General features: G+C 33.2%; 2 protein-coding genes across 2 annotated transcripts in view; one reads left to right on the forward strand and one right to left on the reverse strand.

Annotated features, from left to right (window-relative positions):
- Positions 1-12,313, reverse strand: part of LOC144552475 (uncharacterized) — a 37,204-nt gene extending 24,891 nt beyond the window's left edge. The window contains exon 1 of the mRNA XM_078300455.1: positions 12,100-12,313. Within this exon, the coding sequence (XP_078156581.1) occupies positions 12,100-12,313 (214 nt within the window). The remainder of the gene's footprint in view (positions 1-12,099) is intronic.
- Positions 7,740-23,686, forward strand: LOC144552610 (disease resistance protein RPM1-like). Its single transcript, XM_078300601.1, has 4 exons — positions 7,740-8,051; positions 16,427-16,553; positions 19,795-22,628; positions 23,418-23,686. The coding sequence occupies exon 3, from the start codon at positions 19,867-19,869 to the stop codon at positions 22,621-22,623; it is 2,757 nt and encodes a 918-aa protein (XP_078156727.1). The 5' UTR covers positions 7,740-8,051; positions 16,427-16,553; positions 19,795-19,866; the 3' UTR covers positions 22,624-22,628; positions 23,418-23,686.
- Positions 23,687-23,983: the final 297 nt, after the last annotated feature.

Genomic DNA, 23,983 nt, shown 5'->3' on the forward strand with positions numbered 1-23,983 from the left:
CAAATAGAGTAATTTGTGAAAAATATTAAATTAAAATACTTTTCAACGTAACAATTCATACTTCAGTTATAAGTATAAGTACTTACATTACGAGGTATGAATACTTACAATACCTGATATTAATACTTTCAGGACGATGTATAAATACTTGCAATACTTTACATTAATACTTTCATATATCATCCAGTGCTATATGAAAAAAAAATTAATAGAATTTGTTAGATACATATATTTGATGTATAAAATATTTACACTTACAATAGGAGGTATGAATACTTGATATTAGTACTTTCAAACGTCATCTGATGTCATAAGAAAAAAAATTATTGATAAAATCTTTTAGATAAAATGCTTGATACATAAACTATTAACATTTGCATGACGAAGTATGAATACTTGCAATATTTGAAATTAATACTTTCATACATCATCTCGTGCCATATGGAAATAAAAATAAAATTTTCATAGATTCTGTTAGTTACTCACACTTGACATATGAACTATTTACACTTGTATGACGATGTATAAATACTTGCACTACTTAATATTAATATTTTCAGACGTCATCCTTTGTCATATGAAAAAAAATGATAAAATATGTCAGGTACAAACACTTCAGACATGCATTATATACACATGTATTACGAGATAACTTGAACAAGAAGGTATTAATACTTGCTCGACAAGATATGAATACTTACACAACAAGGTATTCACGACGATGTATGAATACTTGTATGACGAGTTATGAATATTTGCACGACAAGGCATGAATACTTGCATGACAACGCATGAATACTTGCACGATGGACAACCCAAAAATACATCATCATGGATCTCATTTGAAAGAAAAAATTACGTAGAAGACGTCTATGGTTTTAGATTTGCAAATTTTCTCACAGATTGTCAGAAATATTGACGAGATTGAACGGAGAAAAAAAACTCAACTCTAAAAACGTGTAGAAGATGTGTATATGATGTGCCCAGTTTTTTATTTCTAAATACTTAAAATCTTAGGTATGAATACTTGATATATTATATATTAACACTTGCGCGCATAGGTATCCATATTTGCACGCGTCAGTTATAAAATCTATTAAATATTAGGTGGTCCCCAAAGTAATTAATGAAGTACAGTTAGTTGATGGTCCCCACAAGTAGTTATTGACTGGGGGATGAATAGGGGAAATTGACTGGGAGATAGTTAGTCGATTCCAAAAAAATATGGTATGTATTTTGACATTATCTTAATAAGGATAAAACGCTAGAGAAAACAATATCTAAAAAATTGCAACATCGAGATAAAATACAATCTTTTAATGTCAATCTAAACAGATCGACATATCTTGTTTTTAAATGTTTTCATTAAACGATGTAGATTACAATTAAAGGATTCATTTTAAAATTTTAAAATTTTAAATTAAAGTCATCAAAATATTAAATTATAAAAATATTTAAGGTACTAAAAATAAAAACAACTACACCCACCTTTATTTTAAACGTCATTGAATTATTACGGTAACCGCAAAATACAATCCTTGTACAATTTCAATAAGAACTAGACATTCAAGCACTTCAAAAATACCAAATAAATTTAAACTCGTACTTTTAGTCTTTTAGTTTTTACCATTCTACCTAAATGAATTTACTCTTACCTCCAAAATGTTATCAATTAAATATTTATGGATGTCCATGTTACAACTCTCCTGAGCAATTACTTCAAAACTTCTCTTTAAAGAAGTATGTTTTTCTCCCATATTTATCAATAGAGTTAATATTAGATGACTTGTTATTTATATTTTCTAGCCTATAAATAGAGATTTTGTATGGATGTATTAGACACAACAAAATCATATGAACTGCTTATATTCTAGCCTTCATTAGGATTCGCACGGTGCTCAAATCTAACGGATCAGGTAAGTTACACTTTTGATCAAATAATCAACTACTTATATTCTATCACATGTAGGGCTTGTTAATTTTATAAGAAACAAAGAGATGAGAGAAGTTGAGTTTTTTTTTTCTTATATTTCTCTAAAGCATATACTGGGGGGTATATATACCTTCCTTTCTATTTTACCGTTGACATTCCAACGGTTCATTTCTAACTATTATAAATTACAATTTTACCCTTTTCTTTATTTTACAATTTAACCCTTCTAGTTTATTCTATTCTTTAACACTCCCCCTCAAGCTAGAATTATAAATGTCAATTAATCCTAGCTTGCTTGTTATTTTTTTCAAATATTCTCAGAATTAGTCCCTTAGTGGAAGATGTCAACTAATTGGTCTTGACTCTTCACATAAGGGGTTTCAATCTCCTTTGCTTGTACTTTCTCTCTTATGAAATGACAATCAATTTCAATATGCTTTGTTCTTTCATGAAATATGCCGCATTGTTATCACAAAATATCTTCATTGGCTTGTCAATTTTGAAGTTCAACTCTTCAAGCAATTGTTTAATCCACGTGAGTTCACTTGCGGTGGATGCCATGGCACGATATTCCGCTTCCACGCTTGATCGTGCCACGGCATTTTGCTTCTTGCTTTTTCATGTGACTAAGTTTCCGCCTACAAATGTGCAATAGCCAGTTGTTGATTTTCTATTAAAGCTCCTAGCCCAATCTGCATCGGAATAGCCACACACATTATTAGATTTATTGTTTTTCATCAATACACCATTTCTGGGTGATTTCTTTAAGTATCTTAAAATTTATCGATTGCATCCAAATGGGGTTTTTTTGGTGCGTGCATGAATTTGCTAATTTGGCTTATCGCAAATGATATATCTGGTCTTGTTACCGTTAGGTAAATTAGCTTACCTACAAGCCGTTGGAATTGGTTGATATCTTCCAACAGTTCCCATTCTTCAAAATTTAACTTACAATTGCTATCAATTGGTGTTGAGGCTGATTTGGATCCTAATTTTCCCGTTTCTTTTAGAAGGTCAATGATATATTTTCTTTGCGAAATAAATAATCCCTTGATAGAATGAGTTATTTCAATTCCTAAAAAATATTTAAGTCTACCAAGATCCTTTATTTCAAATTTTTCTTTGAAGTGTTTTTTAATATTGTCAATTTTTTCATAATTATTTCCGGTAATTATTATGTCATCAATATAAACAAGAACAATAGTTGAATCATTATTTTCATGTTTTGAAAATAGTGATGTATCGAATTGACTTACTTTAAAATCAAGAAAAAATAAACGTTGAGAGAGTTTTTCATACCAAGCTCTTGGAGATTGTTTGATTCCATAAATTGATTTGTTTTAACCTACAAACAATTTTATATTTTTTTCTTTTATATGACCTGGCGGTAGGGTCATGTAGACTTCTTCCTCAAGTGTTCCTTGAAGGAATGCATTTTTAACATCTATTTGGTATAAATTTTACCCATTATTTACCGCTATTGAAAGCAAGATTCTTATGGTATTCATCTTTGCTACTGGAGCAAAGATTTCTTGGTAATCAATACCATATGTTTGGGTATACCCTTTGACATCTTTGCTATGGATCCATTGCTTTGATATTTTATTTTGTAAACCCATTTGCATCCAACGGGTTTTTTTTATTTTTTGGTAATGTTACAATGGTCCATGTGTCATTTTTTTTCTAAGACTTGAAGTTCTTCTTTCATAGCCTTATACCACACCGATTGATTAATGGCTTCCTCAAAATTTCTTGATTTTTTTATTCTAGAAATTGAACTAAGAAATGCATGGTGGGATTTTGAAATATTTTTATATGAAATACAATTTTCAATAGGATATTGAACATTATATGTTACAAAATCTCGTAACCTTGTTGATGGTTGTCTATGATGAGTTGATCTCCTCCTAGGTTCTGCTTTCATATTCTCGCCTTCTTCATGAATTTCATCTTCTTCCTCCCCGGCTCCATTTTGAGGAGTGTTATCTTCTTCTTCTTCTTCTTCTTCTTCTTCTTCTTCTTCTTCTTCTTCTTCTTCTTCTTCTTCTTCTTCTCAATTCTTTGCTCAATAATTTGATTAGTAGACATTGGAATGACAGAATCATTTGTGATAATTAACGTTACATCTCTAGAGATGTAAAATTTTTTATTTATAGGATCATAGCATTTATAGCCCCTTTTTTGAGATGAATATCCTAGAAAAATAGTTTTTATAGAAGAATGATCTACTTTATCTCGTTTATTTTGGTGTACATAACATGTACATCCGAACATTCTCAAGTGATTAAAAATTATTTTTCTTTGGTAAACAATTTCTAATGGACTTTTATTTTTTAAGATGATACTTGGCAATCTATTTATCAAATATGTCGTGGTAAGAACAACATCCGACCAATAGACTTTTGGAACATTAGTTTGAAACATAAGTGCTCTTGTCACTTCAAGTAAATGATGATTTTTCCTTTCGAAAATTCCGTTTTGTTGTGGAGTATAAACATAAGTTGTTGGATGTATAATCCCTTTTTGTTTCAAAAATCTTGAAAATTTTTTATTCACAAATTTCGTTCCATTGTCGGTTCTAAGAATTTTAATTCTAGTATTGTATTGATTTTCAACAAAATTTGAGAAGTCTTGAAAATAAGAAAAAACTTCACTTTTATTTTTTAACAAATATAAGTATGTTATTCGTGAATAATCATTTATAAATGTAACAAAATATTTGAAATTATTGTATGAGTCTACGGGAGCGGGTCCCCATACATCGAAATGAACAAGTTCAAATATTTGACTACGTTTTGAATTTGAGCTTGCAATATGGAGTCTTGTATGCTTAGCCAATTTGCATAATTCACAATTACTACAATCTAAATTGGAAAAATAAAAAATGCATTTTAAAGTTCTATCGAAAGGATGCCCAATTCTTCTATGCCATAAGTGTCCCATGTCTTGCACTTGGGTGTTGAAATTGTATTTTTCGGCTATACAAAAAATATAATCCATTTTTGAAAACACCTATGTGATTGGTTGCACCGGAGTCTAAAATCCAATCTAAATTATTTTTGGAAAAATTGTTACTTAAATTTCCTAAGTTTCTACATTTTATTTGCTTCACTTAATTTCTTTTATTTGGTATAATGTACACATTCTGATTTGGGCTTCTGTTTTCAAATGAAATTTGAGATTTAAAGAAACCTAGATTGGGCCCTCTATTTAGAAGCCCACTTAGTTGAGAGAGGATGGCCCCCAATTCGGATCGGTTTGGAGCAGGCCCAGTTGGAGCCGCCAGAGCAATGCAGACAGATCTCCTCTGCTGGGTGGGTGTCGGACCCGTTAGGATGAGAAGGCAGACCCATTAGCAGCGCTACTGGTTCATTTGGAGCAGATATAATACGTTGGGAGGCGGACCCGACTTCATAATTCGCTGCATCGTTTCCTTCTTCGCGAGGCAGAGTCTCCCTAAAGGAATGCAGTTGTCTCTCCCCCTTAGGGTTTTTTTTTTCCCTTTATCATTGTTTCCCCACCATTTTGGCCTTAATTCGGGATGGAGAAACCAACACTTGCTCTTCTCATGCCCCTCTTTCTTGCAATGTTCACACTTTTTGGTGATTCCTCCTCTTTTCTCTGAATTAGGGTTTCGGCCAGAATTTTGGAAAATCGATTTTTTGGCCATGGCAAATCTGTGGGTCTCGTGTCCCTCATAAACAACTTGTGAACCTCCCATAGCTTCTCTCATACTCTCTTCTTGTTGGATCATATTTTTGATTTGGAAATAAGAAGGAAGAGCGATCGTATTCATAATCTGAGCTCTTACGGTCTCATAACTCGGGTTTAATCTCGTAAGAAACTCGAATATGTGATCTTCTTCTTCTTATTTTTTTTATTATGGCCAGATCAGTGGTTTGCGACCGATACAAGCGAAGCTCGTCTTTTTTCTTTTGAAGAGCACCGAGGTACTCTACAAACTTTCTCTCACCTTGTTTTTCTTGCTGAATTTCTTGTTTGAGTTGGTAAATGCGAGAGTAATTATTTTCTTGACCATACATAGCTTTGACGGCTTCCCATAGTTCAAAAGTCGTGTCGGGAAGGAGGAATAGCTTCGCAATGGATGGCTTCATTGAATTTGTGAGCCATGTTATGATTTTATCATTTTGGGTTCTCCATTTTCTCATCGTTTTTTTTTTCTGCTTCGGTCAACGACAGCAAATTTGCGACCTCGGACACTTTATTATCTCCTGTGATGTATTCTCGTATTTCTCGACCGCTGAGCGCTCTCGTCGCAGCCTTTGCCCATGTGAGATAGTTTCTGCCGTTGAGCAAAGCATTGGTGAGCTTGGAAGCATTATTGGAACCCTCGTGAGCCATTTTTCTCTCTTCTATTTTTCTTTGCTGTTACGGGTTTTTGTGTGTATTTTTTCTGATCTCAGGAGCTTAGAGCTCTGATACCATGTTAATTTGATAAGAAATAGAGAGATGAGAGAACTTGAGTTTTTTTTTATTTTTCTTATATTTCTCTAAAGCATATACTGGGGTTATATATACCTCCCTTTCTATTTCACCGTTGACATTCCAACGGTTCATTTCTAACTATTATAAATTACAATTTTACCCTTCTCTTTATTTTGCGATTTAACCCTTCTAGTTTATTCTATTCTTCAACAGGGCGGCAAACAAATCAAACTTACCCTAGTTTGAGTTTGAGTTTGAATAAGATTTGAATCGAACTGGTTTTATTTGTTTTAGAAAGAACTTCAACCGAATGAGTCAATAACAAATTGGCTAACTCGGACAAGTCAAACACTGTTAAACCGAGTTTTGCTGTAAAACCGTATCGGACTCGGGTGAAAATCGTATTAGACCCGACCGTTACCGAGTTGACCCGGCCGAGTAGACTTGGAATCCGCAGAGTTTCCAAATCATGCTCAATATCTATTCACTTCTCCCTGAAAGAATGCTTAAAATACTAATTGAAGCCTCAGATCCGTAATACATGGAGCCTGAAAATTCCTGACCGAAAACAGATATTCATATCTGTGACCAGTTGGTGACCCTAGTATGAATGCATGGCAATAATAATTTTCTAATATTGACAATTAATGAAATTTATTTTGGGATTGGTTGCTTATTTAAGGAATATCGAAAAATATCTTCCTAATTGTGTTCTTGTATTGTTGCAGAAAAAACAGAGCAGGAATTCCATTGCATTGAAATTTCGAAGTCAATACGATAATTGAATATTCCAGTTATCCAATTCAAATATATGCCAACAGTTATGATTAAAAGATTAAATTTCGGATTTAATATCAGCCCTACAATCAAATAATATGCCTTCTTTTGATTAAATACATCTTTTTTACATGTAGAAGTCTAAATTTAGTTAGAAACATACTCGTCACACATACTGCCACACGATATGTTACAATATTGAATAGAGAACAAAATTAGAGAGAAAATCAATTTATTCATTTTCTTATTTCTCCTCTCTAGGTATATTCCATTCCTTATTTTCTTATTTAAGAATCATGATGGATGTTTAATTTATTTTTAAGAATATCAAATGACATCTTTTAAAAATATTTTATCAGCATTTGATATCTTATCAAATTATTTGATATCTCCAAATTTAATATAATAGTCAATTTGAGCTATAATGAATCCTTTTACAATTTTACTTTTTTAATTTTGATAAGATAAATTTTTATTTATTAGTATGTCTAGATTCATTCTTAATTTCAGTTGTTAATTTTATGAAGAACATATATTGAGGAGGCATTTTAGACATTTTAGTATGGCAAGGAAGTGTCACCAACCGACAGCAGAGTAGATGCAATTAAAGATTTTGCTCAAAATTCAAACAGTCAAAATCAAGGAATTTAAAGCTGCTAATCGAATTTCCATGTCTCATAATTTCTGGTCACTTCTCACTTCTTTTTAATTCCTGTTCATTCAACGCCATCTCAGAGCTTTCCTATCTCTCTCCATCGATCCCAAGCCTCGATTCCTCTTGATATTAGGCCAAAGAGTAACAAAAAAGGAAAAAGAAAAAGGACAAGTCTGCAGCAACAACTGGTGCGGTGGAAGGGCTTCTAACTTACTCTTTTGTTTCTCCAGATCTAAGTTGGTAATCCCATTTTAGTTTTATTAATTTGCATTTTTTATTTAATTATGATTTCTATAATATAACTTCTTAAAACGATCCATCAGCTGGTACTTTGACTTCGCACCTTGCTTTTTGAAATATGATATTATAAACGATCAAATGTTATGAAGGGCTAAGTTTTATATTTATTTATTTATTTTCTTATCATATATATATACTTTTGGAGGAAAAAATATAATTATTTTTATTCAATGGTTATTTTTTAAATTAAATTATATATATCTATCCCAATTCTTAAAAGATTGTAAAATATTTTAAATTGATAAAAAAAATATAATTTTCATACAAAAGTTCAATATATTAGTTATAGCAATCTTACTTGTCTAAATCATTATCAAATACCATATTGGAAGTGGCATATTAGTTCCTGCATCGCAAACCCTGGTTCAGTTAGGTTAGCACCAGTTCAAACTATATTTTCTTGAACAGGATACAAATAAAATCTCACTCACAAATTTCCTCGAATACCTATTGCGCACTACATCGGGACGTGACCTTGCCTATAAATTACCCACCATAACTACTATTGTATTAAGCAATTGAGCATAAAGTTTTGTTAAAGTAACACCATGATGGACAGATTAGCGTCAGTACTTTTAAATTTATAACTCGGCTGTACTAGATCTGATTGCAAGTGCATAATTCTATCAAGTAGTATAAACGAGTGTCGATCCGTTGGAAATAAGATTTAATGTCTTGAGCAATTAAATCACAATCGTTCGAAAGACTAGACAAAATCTTAAATCAAAGAGTTGTTGTTGTGATCAAAGTGTTGGGAAATGGTCTAGGCTAGCAGATACATTTCTAAAATTTCTTTAGCGATCTAGACCAGATCTTGCCATAAACGGTTGAGCGTTAAACGGTTGCCTGTGCCTTTGTCTCCCTTGATGAAGTTTTCAAACAGGAAACCTCAAGTTTCGCACACCAAGGTGTTGTCAAGAACAGGAGGAGATCAATGCTAGTTGCTTGGATCCTCATGCCATTGCGAATTTGAAAGCTAGTTCACTACTTCAAAACACTTTGAATAGATCTCACGTAGCACATCAACACGATCTCGCACGCTTCTCGATAATCCAAATCTCAACTCGAATTGAGGAGGTAAGGAGAGATCAAGATCAAGATCGAACAGATCTAGATCAATCTCGAAGGAGAATGAGAGAGAGATTGATCTCAACCTCTACACCAGGAGAGAAGAGAGAGAGAGAGGGGCGGCTGATGGCCACTAGGTGGCACGGGTTCGAATTGGATCTTAACCAATCAGACGGTGAGCAGCGGTGGCGCACGGCCCGAGGCGAAGCTCGGGTGGCGGACTCACGGCGGGGCTAGACTCCAAGTCGAATCAGCGACGGGTGGAGGAGAGGCGGCCGGCGGGTCCTAGTGGCGGCGCGGCCAGGAGGAGGGAGGGGTGACGACCTCGGCTTGGGGCGTGCCCTTGCTCACTTGCTCCTTGCTACTTTATCTTGATTTGATCAATGGAAGAGAAAGAGGAATAGAAGAGGAACTTTTTAGGAAATAGATCTTGTCAACTGAATTGTGTTAGTTTAGAATGGAGGGATACCCTTCTTAAATATATTTTATAAATTATCTAAATGTCCTCATAAATACCTAACTCCTAGTTAAATAGAAGAGGCTGATTTAGTAATTATATCTTTTATTAGTACAATTGGCCAATAGCCCATTTAAGAATGTAGCCAAACATTGCTTAAAACTCCAAGCAACCTCTCTCCCTCACATTTGATTGACCAATCAACCAAATGCCACCTCATCTTAGTCAAAACGTGTTTGACCAGATTTGACCTGAGTTTGACTCGGTCAACATTCTTACATCTTCACTAAAATGACTATATCTTTTGAACTGTAAGTCCAAATCGCAACATATCCACTCGCTCGTATGATAATCCTCTATTTCATGGTATCATTACATCAACCAAAATAGTAGGATTAAATCATCTCACATAATCAAAACATCATTTGTACAGCTGGTTACAAACTGCTTTGATTATGTCATCATATCTCTCATAGTGTTGAACAGTATAATAACTTGTATTATATAATTCGTTGTGCATGTTGTTTCCAACATATCTACACAATGTCATAAACCCATATAACATCTCGACCAAGGGACCTTATAGGTGTGACTGGCTTGGATCTGTATTATGTTGGCAATCTAGAACAGCTGGTTTCCAGTTGATAAAGGTTATGCCTTGACTATCCACTTATACATACGATATGTATCCTAACAGTATCATAGATCCAATATAGGCAATGCATAACACTACCTGTGTTGTTTCCAATATCTCACGATTATTAAATGATGAACGCGAAACATAATGTTTGTCATTCTAGTTGTATCATCGAATATGTTTCCTAACACGTGAGCATCATATTATAATACATGATTGCTGCTAGTCAATCATGTTATGCACATATAATATAATCTCTATCAAGGGGCCCAAGGATATCGTAGCTTACTCAATAGACACCAGGATGTGAATAAAGGATATTAGTCCCGTTGACATATGTGTATTATCTAATGTAAGTAGTGTACACAGAGAAGATGTCTTTATGGGTCCTTTTTACAGAGAGCATTGGACACCAATCACTGATGCACATTCCCTAAGCAGGCATACCATAGTCTCAGACATAAGACAACAACACTGTGAGCCATCAATGATAAAACACAAAATCCATAGTGATGTTCACGTGTGGTCAAATCTGATGACATGCACCTGTGACATTGAACCGGCAGCTAGTTTGAGTTGATTTGTGTTAGCTTAGATCACAACATTCAATCGTCACACTAGCCTCACATGCAATCAGTGTTCCTTACTGATTACCTTGGCCAGTGATACTTTAAAGTTCATTACTTTTATCATTTAGTTGCTACACAATCTAAGCATTTAGATAAACCATAAGCAATGCAACTTTAAGCAACATATTGTAAACCGTGTCGGTCAAAGGTTCAATCTAAGTGTAAACCGTGTAATCTCAAGGACTTGCTACAAATTAAATTAGAACTTTGGTTTGCTACAGATGATATGGTCATGCAAAAATTTTGAACTTCAAAATTATTCATGATCTCTCCCTTGAACAATTTATTCACCCCATGGTTGATCTTATTATTCTCTCTTTAGAATAATTACCTTGAACAATTTATCCCACAAATATCCCTAAATCCAAGAGTGTTAATTTCTCCTTCGATTATAAATTGATCCCTTCCAACCAATAGGAATTCTAGTGATATAAATTTTAATTTTCATTTCCAATTGATTGGAGCAAAGTATGACAACTAAGTGTATTGGTATATGTGACGATTTTTTCAGAAAAATAAACTTTGTACAAAAACTAAGATTTGGGAGGTTATGTCGAGCCTATTGGTAACCAGTCTTGTGTAGGCACCCATACTCATTTTTCTAACCTCCATTCTTTATTTTTTTTTTTTTTTTTTTTTTTGCCTCTTCTTGGTTTTCTATTTTTTTTTGTATTTTTGTATTTTTCTGAAAATTTAAAATTTGCAAGAAATAAATATTTTTGTCTCACAAGTACCATGATTACACACAATTTCAAGTATTTATTCATATGAGGAATTATTGTATAGTTTCGCTAGGGGTCTATCCATAATAAATGATTATTCTAAAACACTCTCAAACTTAGAAGACTTTGTAAAATAAATTACTCAAAAATAATTTTCTAAGGTTATCTTTTTTTATCAACATTCATGGTTAGCAATTAATTATTCACTTCGAGATCACTAATTATTTTTAAAAATTCAAAATTTCCGTACCATGCTCAATTGTCTAAACCTTAGCCTAAATTGATTCAAGCAATTCCTTATTTGATTATCTACTATAAAAATAGAAAATGCGGAAGCTAGCTAAAAGGCTCAATTAATTAATCCTTCAAGAATTTTTGGTGAAGCCTCTAATTCTAGTCATAATTGAGTAAAACTACTAGCACCTAAGAAAATAAATATGCGAAAAATTTAAAGATACATGGTTAATTTCCTTACCGGCCCCTACCCCTAAGTTAAAATTCAGCATTGTCCTCAATGCGTGAAAAATGTAGTGGTTGGCTTCATGTGTCGCGGGCCTTTCTTCTTCTGCCTCGGCTTTAAGCTCCTCAAAGTCGACACAATCATCACTACTATCCTCTGCACCTGGGTTGACGGAGGTTGCTTGTTTCCCTGTTTCTGACCGTTTGAGATTGAGGGGCTTACAGAGCATCAGAACTTTGATTCCCCTGGTCTTGTATTTGTATGGTCCGGGGCTCTGCCGTCAATTATGTCCATCGCTGCAAGACACTTGATATCAAGAGATGTCATACCTGTGCTCTCCATAAGATGAATATATAAGCATTTTTTGAAAAAAAAAAAATGTACCAATATCTTGCAAGTTGTATATTTAATTAAGTTCTAATAGTAAATTAGTAAAAAAAATTAATTTATTACTATGTTATTACTACATACTATATTACCCATGTTCCCTCAGCCGATTTTTTTATTTTTACCCAAAAATATTATTATTTTAATTAAAATATCCAACTTTTCGCCGAAATTTTAAAAATACCCAACCCGTGGAATTTTTCCACGGGTTGAAATTTGAATTCCCACCGTGGAAAAATTCCACGGGCCAGACCTAAATTTTTTTTTTTTTTTTTTTTTTTAAAACAGAAATTTGTATTTATTTTTTTTTTTTTTGTATTGAAATATTAGAAATATTGGATATATTTCTTTGAAAATAGATGGAATACAATATAATTTGATTTATTAGAATGACTGCAACAAATAACCCGGATCAATATTTTTCAGATCGGATTTTTCGCGGCTGTAAGAAAAATTAATATATTTCTTTATGTGTTATTGGAAAAAAATAAAAATGCTTAGATTCCGAGTTATTGATCCCGGTTCAAAAGTCACTTCTATGTAATCTAGAAAATATTATGATCTTTCTAGTACATTTAATTTATTAAAAGTTATATCTATTTTGAAAAAAAAACAAAAACTTTAATTTATTTAATTATTATTATTCAAAAGTTATATCACGGGCCAGACCCAAATTTTTTTTTTTTTTTTTAAAAACAGAAATTTGTATTTATTTTTTATTTTTTGTATTGAAATATTAGAAATATTGGATATATTTCTTTGAAAATAGATGGAATACAATATAATTTGATTTATTAGAAAGACTGCAAAAAATAACCCGGATCAATATTTTTTAGATCGGATTTTTCGCGGCTGTAAGAAAAATTAATATATTTCTTTATGTGTTATTGGAAAAAAATAAAAATGCTTAGATTCCGAGTTATTGATCTCGGTTCAAAAGTCACTTCTATGTAATCTAGAAAATATTATGATCTTTCTAGTACATTTAATTTATTAAAAGTTATATCTATTTTGAAAAAAAAACAAAAACTTTAATTTATTTAATGATTATTATTCAAAAATAATTCTCAAAATAGATAAAACTTTTAATAAATTAAATGTACTAGAAAGATTATAATATTTTCTAAATTACATAGAAGTGACTTTTGAACCGGGATCAATAACTCGGAATCTAAGCATTTTTATTTTTTTCCAATAACACATAAAGAAATATATTAATTTTTCTTACAGCCGCGAAAAATCTGATCTGAAAAATATTGATCCGGGTTATTTGTTGCAGTCTTTCTAATAAATCAAATTATATTGTATTCCATCTATTTTCAAAGAAATATATCCAATATTTCTAATATTTCAATACAAAAAATAAAAAATAAATACAAATTTCTGTTTAAAAAAAAAAAATAAAAATAAAAATTTAGGTCTGGTCTGGGAATTCAAATTTCAACCCGTGGAAAAATTCCACGGTTGGGTATTTTTAAAATTCCGGCGAAAAGCTGGGTATTTTAATTAAAATAATAATATTTTTGGGTAAAAATAAAAAAACCGGTTCCCTCAGTCTGCACACTAAACTAAGCTGGTGGGCACCCTGGAGAAGGGTACAATTTGATACTCTATCTAGGGAAGGGTACCATTCGGTTCACCAAACTAGTAGATTGTATATTGTGTTGTAGTATAATTTATTTGTTGTGATCTTATTTATTCTATATTTTAGGTAGAGGTTTGCTCTCGGGTAGGGTACGGGTATCTCGGGTAAATCCGGGACGGGTAACGGGTATGACGGGTACAGGTAGGTGGGTTTTTTTTTCAAAAACTCTACCCTACCCGTTTCATACCTATGCCCGTCTCGGGTAGGGGTAACGGGTATCTCAGGTACGGGTAACGGGTACCTCGGGTAGGGTCCGGATTTTTTATTTTTTTCTCTTTTTTTTACAGTGTCGTATGAATATTATTACGTGTTTATAATTCGATTTTTAAAATCTGAATAGTTCAATATCAAATAGTGTGTGTATATATATATATATACATGAAATTATCAAGTCGCATCTTTATAATTTCTAAATAAATAAAATTTGTAACTTATATATAAAAATTATTCGTGCGAAAATTTGTATATTTATACGGCTAAGTACAAATTTATTTATTTATTTATTTACATAAGTCATTTTATTTTATTTTCAAATTCTCATTATAATTAAAACAATAAAATATAATTCAAATTTAAAAAAAAAAAACGGGTAGGGTACGGGTATCTCGGGTAAACCCAGGACGGGTAAACAGGTAGGATACGGGTGGGGGGGGTATAGGGCTGTAAAAAACGCTCGCGGCTCGTGGCTCGCTCGTGGCTCGCCTCTAGCTCGCTCGCTAATAGCTCGCTCAGTAGTGGACAGAGCTGTTAACGAGCCAGCTCGGTTCATGCTCGGGCCAAAATAAACGAGCTGAGCCAGAGGTCAGCTCGGACCGGGCCAGCTCGGCTCGTTAAGCTACTGTAGATTTAGGGTTTAGCCCCGTATAATTTTAAGTCCAATCCCATTTTCAAAGGCGCAATTATACAAAATTGATGTATTTTTGGTTTGAGAAGAAATGATATGGGCTTTAGTTGCTTGAAGATGTGCCTGCTGAACGATTTCTTAAATTTTTTGAATGAGTTTTCTTATTTTTATATTTTTGAATTTGTATAATAGCAGCCTAATAAAGCCTAGCCAGCCAGCTCATCAGCTCACGAGCTAGCTCGGACTGGCTTGTCACGAGCGAGCCAGGGGTTTTTGGCTCGGATGACCTAGGTCCAGCTCGCTCGGTCCAGGCTCGGGCCAAAATAAACGAGCCGAGCTAAGGCCCAGCTCGTTTACACCCCTAGGCGGGCACGTCCGTAGCGGGTGGCGGGTACGGGTATGGGCGGGTTTTTTTCAAAAAAGGTGGATCCGGCCCGCCTCATACCCGTTTATACCCGACCTCGGGTACGGATACCCCGGGCAGGTACGGGCGGACCGGGTTTAGGTAACCCGTTACAGGTTTTAGCAAACCACTAATTTTAGATAAAACTAGCTAATTTTTATTTTTTATGTCATTTAAGGAAAATAAAATTATAAAGCAAATAAAATTCAGCATCCAAAACAAATTTCAAAACAAAATTCAAAATTCCAAAATAAAATTCATAATTCCAAAATTTCAAAACTAAACATAACGTAACAAAAAAAAAATAAATAAAGAGTTGGTGCACACTCTGAGAAAGGGCACCATTTGATACCCTTTCTCAGGGTGCACACCATCCTTATTTAATGTGCGGACTGAAAAAGCGTGGATGGTAACTCTGAAAATAAGTTAATTAGCTAGGGTAGTATTTTTTTAATTAGAAATTAACTAGGTGGTAATAAAAAAAATTCAGTTCTTATTGTACTTGTGAAAAATAATTATTATTTTAAACGGACAAATTTAAAAAAAAAAAATGATCTGTCTATATTCTTAAAATATTATAAAACATATTAATTAATTTGTAAAATTTGATTTTTTTTTATACAAATATTTATAGGGCACTAGGCGGCTCAGATGATTTGAATTTTGAAATATCAAATTTGGGAGTCCAAATATTGTCGATCTATATTTTGTAAGTTATATTATAACGTAACTAGCTCTTAATCAAAGTCAGGCTGGCCCTAAGTCAGGGCCTACGATCGAGGACCAGCGGATTAATTAGGACAGATGTTCATTGACCATTTTATGCATGGTGATATTTCCTATTGTTACTATTAGTTTTGTTTCTTTAGCACAACTCCTTTTTAGTCCAGTATCAATATATATCTATAATTGTCAAGAAAATTAGAAATACTATGCTATTGTTATGAAAATTATGTAAGCATTGTTTTTATTTATTTTTTTATGTCAAAAGAAAAGTATAATTGTTGCTTGCAGATGGAATAATTTGAGATTGGATTAAAATTCTCTATACTAAATTTTGCAGATATGACTGTTGTGCTCGACCTTCCATTCTTTTCTTGGGCTTGATCTTCACATCAAAATGTTAGCAGGGCCTCCATAAAAATTCATACCATCACATATTGGGATCTTCAACACATCTTGGTTTCGAGGTACCTCAATTAAGTTCTTTGATTTCGTTGCTTTCTACTATGTTTCCTTTTTTTCATTTTTCTATTTTTAGATTTATACGACATCTATAATTAATATGGGGGTAGATATAATATATATATGTAGAACACCGAATATTTTTTTTCTATATATTATGAGTAGAACTAGGGTGTTTTTAAGCTTATCAAATGATTAGTGCGGCTAACTCTAAAACTTATCAGAATAATTTTAAATGACGAATTCAAACCTTTGAAACTAATCTATATATCAAATTTATAAATTTTTGAATTAATTTAGTATAAAATCAAGTGGTAAAAAAAAAGGTTTATAAGCTAATTTCTTCTTTTTTTTGGAAGTTAGTGGCTTTTATGCATACTAATAATTCAATTGATAAAAAATAAAGAGTGAGTCTATGGTACTATGCATATCACGGGTTGGTCCGTGCTACGGCTCAATATTCGAATTTTCAAAAAAAAAAAATATATATATATATATATGAGTAAAGCTAGGGTGTGATGTGCTCACCAAGAGAGTTTGGTGAGCACAACTCTAAAAGTTCATCAGATCGATTTCAAACGTCAAATTCAAACCGTTAAAATTCATGTATTTCATGAGTGATGCATGTGCATGCAAAATTATGAAAGTTTTGAGTTTATTTGCTACACGGTCAAGCGGTCAAAGAAATAATAAAAATTGATTATATAAAAAAACTTATAAATTAACTTAATAAAATGTTCCTTTCTTTGACCGCTTGACCGTGTAGCAAATGAACTCGAAACTTTCAAAAATTTTAATATTTTGTACCTTATAAAATTTCTATTTATGACGTTTCAATATTTACTTGTAAATATTTTACAAATTGAAACCAATAAACATATTTTATTAATCAAACAAAACTTCTGAATAATCAGATTCATAGTAACAAATTTCAAAGCAACTTAATTATCTCACTAATATATTAAAAAGAAATGCCACTTGTTCTTTGAATGTAACATATTTGACTGAAAAATATATCCAGACATTTTGTACTTTATTTTCATATATTAATCTCATATACGTATTTTGCGTAATGTTACAGTGAGCCACCCGCACTGGGCTTAAAACAGAACTTTCAGAAAATTGACTAAGTCCTCAGTGCGAGCGGTTCACTCGCACTGGAAGCTCAGTGCATCCGCACTGCACTCGGACTTTTTCCTTGCATTGTTCTGAAGTTCCCAAAAATTGGCTAAGTACTGAGTGCGTCCGCACTCAGATCCAGTGCGGGTGAGCCACCCACACTGGGCTCCAAAAAGCTCTCCAAAATTTGGCTAACTCCTGAGTGCGTCCGCACTCAGATCCAGTGTGGGTGAGCCACCCGCACTGGGTTCTCAAAAGACAGTTTTCTCAATTGGAAATTTCATAATCAGTCTATTAATGATTTGATTTTTATCCAAATTGTTCTACACATTTATGGACCACATCCTATTGAATACATTGATTGTCTAATATCTTAAATCCATATTATATCACTTTAATTGTGACAACCTTATATGACAGTAAACAATTCATAATTATATTACATATATGCTCAACGTTGGATTAAGATCCAACATTAAACCTATAAACCTCTAGCTAGTTTTTCAAGTGAAGAAACATGAAAGTACAATTAACTTACATAATTCATCTGATGCATTAATTGCTGGTGATATACGGAATGGGATTTTGGAATCGACAAAGTAATTTATTGAACCCATACTCTGTTGGTATGTATTGGAAATTTAATGAAAAGAATGTTCAGTTATAGGAAATTACATGAGTATACTCAGTCCTCTAACATTGGGATAGTACAACTTACTCGGACATTATTTTACAGACTAATTACAGCAAGCTAGCCCATTAAGTGCCTACAGTCCTAATTCCTAAATTGTCAATATATTTAGCAGCAAGGCCAAACGTACAGTGAAAGCTAGGCAGTCAACGATCCATCCGGCTCCGTATTAATGCATCTAAAAAGTATATCCAGTAATTAATTTATTAAACCCGTACATAATTCTTGAAATATAAACTATTTTATTTGTTGAATTTACTTTTAAATCTTATAAGATTCAAATCTGAAATCTATGTAGGATTTGATATGTCATACAATTAATTAAGCTACTTGAAAACTAAATTATATAGTATAAAATAATTATATTCACTCGGATTATGCATATATTATTTTATTCAAAAGTTTTTTTTACTAAAATATCTTATATATATATGATTCAAATACAATCCAAAATTTGCTACCATAATGAATATAGATGCACACTTGGATCCTCAAATTCTTATCTAATTCATATGCATTACACAAGAATCTGATCCGAATCCTAATCCTGATCTGATTCATTACCAGCACTGAGAGCACCCATAAAACAAAGACAATTTATTATAACAAAATACTAGAACACAATACCAGTAATACTGGACACTAAGAAAGTGCTTAAATTACATAAGATATTTCGAGTTACATTTTTGGTTTACTCGTATACAGAAGTCTGTGATGAACATCAATGCAATTAACACCATAGACAAACTTGACAAGAAGTCTGTGATGAACTTCAATGCAAGTTATCAGATCCATTAGTATGCATCTGTAAATTTTGTAATTCATGTCCTTGTAATACTTGAATTTCTATTTTTCAAACAAGACAAAAAAAAGCTCTTAATTTAACTTGATTGGGAACATAAAACAGGTCCTAGTTTATTTCAAAGTAACGGCAAAAAACAAAGCCCGTTATGACAATAATGTTACAAATTAACTAATCCCAAAAAAATTGTCATCTGAATATTATTTATTAATCAGTACACTCAGGGAGGGTGTCAACAAGCAATTTAACAAAAATTACATTTTGATTATACATTGGCCCATATTTTAGTTTAATTAAATTTATTTTGTTCATTAATTATGTGAGTAAAGACTTTCAATTAAGTTAATGATTGTATTCGACTTCCTTTTTTCTCTGAATGCGATGCACTTCTGTATGTTAAGCTATGTACGTACAAGATTTGTTAATAAATCTCTCCAAAAAAATTGAGCAGATTTTTAATTAAAGCCTCCATGTACGCCAACTACTGTGTTGTTGTGTCTATGTATGGCTTAATTATATGCATAGAAGTGTAATTCAAACCCTCATAAACCTGGCATGCTAGACTCATTCATGAGTGAATTTTGTCAATAGAAGTTTTACTGCATGGCCTTACCATTGTTTCTACTTTCAACAGCTCAAAAAATTGTGCATCATATATGAAGTAGTAGTTAAAGCCAGTTACTGTAACACGTAAAGATTGAGAACCATGGCTGAGGCTGCTATTCTTGCTGCACTCAAGGTCATTGGAGATGTGCTGGCTAGCAAATTAGTGAAGCTAACAGTCTCACAGACTTCCAATATTGGCCTCACTTTCGCAAACCTCAAAGAAAGCATCAACAACATCAGTAGAGAACTCAGAGTGATGAAAGGGTACCTTAATGAGATAGATGATGAGGACAGTGAATCTCATGAAGCCTGGGTAAAAGAGGTACAAAATTCAGCGAACTATATTGAAGATATAGTGTCTGAATTTGCGTACATAGTTGGTAACAAGAAATTTGACGGAAAATTGTTTCATGTGAGAACAATGGCAAAAAAACCAAAGGTGTTCATTAAGTTGAAACGGATTGCTTCTGAACTGACAGAAGTAGAGAAAAGTCTTAACCATCTTGCCACATTAAAAGAGCGATGGGTGACAAAAAGAAACACCACGATTCGCAAGAACTTAGAGTCTAATAATGCAGCTGTCTCTGCTCATTTCATTGATGAAGATAATATTGTCGGAATCGAAGAAAATAGACTTGTGATAACAAACTGTGTAATTTGTGAGAAACCACAACTCTCTGTAATATCAGTTTGGGGAATGGGTGGCGTAGGAAAAACTACATTGGTTACCAATGTTTTCAGGAGAGAGAAAAAAAACTTTGATTGTAGTGCATGGGTTTCTATATCTCAATCATATTCCACTGAAAATATTTTACGGAATATAATCTTTGAAATTGATTTTGTTCCACGAAACTTTGATTGTGAACCGAATCTTCCTATAGACACAACTAACATGGATTGCAGAGGATTAAAAGAAAGATTAAGGAAACTCTTGAAAGAAATGAAATATTTGATTGTCTTAGACGATATGTGGAATCCAAATTCATTTGAGGAAATAAGAGACACACTTATTGATAACCATCGAGGCAGCCGAATTGTGATTACTAGTAGAAATGCTGTAGTAGCTAACCTTTCTCTAAAAATCAATAGGCTGGAACTAAAAGCTTTGTCACAAAAGGAATCATGGGACTTGTTTTGTAGAAAGGCTTTTCATCTTGAAAATAACAATGAATGTCCTCCTCCCCTACAAAAGTGGGCAACTGATATTGTTTCAAAGTGTGCTGGCTTGCCTCTGGCTCTTGTTTCATTGGGTGGTGTATTCTCATTGATTGAAAATACAGAACCGGAATGGGAGAGGGTATGTGGTCAACTTAGTTGGGAGCTAGCCAAGAACCCAAACTTGGATTCATTGAAGAACATATTAACTCTAAGCTTCAAATACCTTCCAAGATACCTAAAAAATTGCTTTTTATATTGTTGTATATTTCCCGAAGATTCTTTGCTTGCAAGAAATAGACTTGTAAGGCTTTGGATAGCGGAGGGTTTCATAGAACAAAAGGGAAGAAGCACATTGGAAGAGGTGGCAGAGGGATACCTCCAAGAACTCATACAACGCAGCATGTTACAAATTGTAGAAAGAAATACATGGGGTAGGGTGAAGAAAATTCGAATGCATGATACATTGAGAGAAGTGGCCACTAATCTATGTAGGAAAGAAAACTTTAGATTGCTACAAGAGGATTGCGAGATAGTAGATTTCAGCAACTCTGTTCGTCGGCTCTCAATAGTCAAATTAAGAGCAGAGATCAGCCATGAAGTTTACTTACCGCGACTCAGAACTTTTATGTCAGTTGACCCTAATGTACCCTCATCTCTTTTGAGATCTTTTATTTGGGATAAGTCCAGATATCTTGCTGTTTTGAATTTAGATGGCCAGAAAATAAAAAAGGTAACGGATGCAATTGGGGATTTGTTCAATCTCCGTTATCTAGGTCTGAGGGATACAGAGGTGAAATTTCTACCAAAATCTATAGAAAAACTTACAAACTTACAAACCCTGGATCTCATGATTTCTAAAATACAAAAACTACCAGATGGCATAACAAAGCTAAAAAAACTGCGTCATCTCTTTGCTCAGGTACGAGTTGATCCCACATATAGAATATTTCAAGCTCTTGCTGGAATCTCTTTGCCTAAGGGCATATTTTACCTGAAAGATTTGCAAACTCTTCAGGCCTTGGAATCAAATGCTATTGTTGTGAGAGAATTGGGAAATTTAACTCAGCTGAGAAGCTTCCGAATATTGAATGTTAAAGAAAACCACTCAGCAGAGTTATGCAGATCATTATCAAATATGAAATCTCTTTCCTACTTATCTATTCATGCGAGCAATGAGAATGAACATCTTCAATTAGAAGGTTTGGAAAACCTGCAACAACTTCAGAAGTTACGTCTCTTTGGGCGATTGAATGAAGAAATACTTAAATCACCTTTGTTCGAAAGTTCTGGCAAACCTATTCAGATAAGGCTCGCATGGTCTCAACTACAAAAAGATCCCCTGCCCTCTCTTTCACATTTGAATAACCTTACGTGGTTGACCCTCCAAAAAGCATTTAAAGACCCAAAACTAAATTTTAGAGCTGAGTGGTTCCCCAAACTGAAGTTTCTGTCATTGATGCAAATGCCAAATCTGGTTCAAGTGGAGATGGAGCAGGGCACCATGGTGATCCTGGAAAAAATTCAGCTATGGGAACTGGAACAGCTAAAGGATATCCCAAAGGGCATCGAGCACCTCATAAACCTCAAGAGGATGGTCTGCAAAAACATGCCTGCTGATTTTGGAAAATTGGCTAGTGGAGTACACCAGCTATTTCATTTCAAATGTCAAGTTATCCCGCTTGAAGCCGATACCACATAAATAAGGTTTGCCTGCATATATTTACTATCATTCTTTATTTTGCATTCTGAAACTTGTACTTTGAATATCTGAGTCCGGCACTTAGAAGAAAAATTATGAATTAGCACCAAATATGCTAGCAACACCAAATGAATAAAAAAGCCTTTTATGTTGCTCAATTATGCAAGCAACATAAAATGCTCAAATTAGCTTATGTTTAAATTGAATGAGAGTTGATTCTTTGTGCTTGCAACGATTCCACCTATCAATGAATATTTGTTCTTTTTCTTCTGGAAAATGTACTCATTTTCCATTCAATTTTCCATTAGACAATGTTTTTAATAAGATTATGAGAATTAAAGAAACAACAAAAGACAGCTTTTAGGTTGACTTGCTTTTAATAGATCCATGAAATATACTAATATGTTCCATTTTACCTAGAAGTGGCCTGGAACTAGGTAAATTAATGTTTCTAATATTTAAATCTTATATCCTTGTGATTAGTACTCTGAGACTGATCAGCAGACCAACTGCAATCGCTTCATGCTTTTTTTAAACATATCGTTATATGTTTTCATCCATTAGCTATTCTTCACGCAAGAGGTTCCCATAGAAAATTGTTTACTATCCTGGATGTATATCATCTTTCAGAATGGACGAGAATGTATATTGAACCTTTTTCATCTTTATGATAATATTTTTGAGTTTATTATTATAAAACCTGGTCGATTGTAAAGTATCTTCTACTTTTCATTGTTGAAAGTTCCCGTAAAACTCTTTGATTGACAAAATATGTAATCCATTTCATATCGTAGGCTCTTCAGATATGCAAGCGGCATCTATATATCGTCTAGGAGCACAGTTGGAATGTTGTTGTAACGTGATGGATATTTCTTTTTTTGCTTTTTGTGGCTTAATTTCTTCCAGTACGTGTCGAACCTTGTTTTTGTTTTCTTTTTATACTTTTATTATTTGGACTTGGATTTGATTATTGTAAGTTTAACTGTCATGCTTATGTACTGCGCATGCTAAACATTGGTTGTGTTGAACATTTTGTGTTTGCTTCCTATATTTTTTTTCTTTCTTTTTTTTTTTTTTTTTGGGACTTGGATTTGATGATTGCAAGTTTAACAGTCATGCATATGTACTGCACATTTTAGTGCTTGTGATAAACATTTGTTTGTGTTGAGCCTTGTTTTTGCTCTCTGTATTATTTTTATTTGGACTTGGATTTGATGATTGTAAGTTTAATTGACATGGATATTTACTGTACATGCTTTGGGATGCTTGCGATAAACATTTGTGCTACTACTACCACCACCACCACCAGTACTACTACTAATACTACTACTACAATTTTGAATATAAAGTGAGGGTGAGG

The sequence above is a fragment of the Carex rostrata genome, chromosome 4 (genome assembly GCF_964058835.1).
Source record: "Carex rostrata chromosome 4, lpCarRost1.2, whole genome shotgun sequence".
Taxonomy (NCBI): domain Eukaryota; kingdom Viridiplantae; phylum Streptophyta; class Magnoliopsida; order Poales; family Cyperaceae; genus Carex; species Carex rostrata.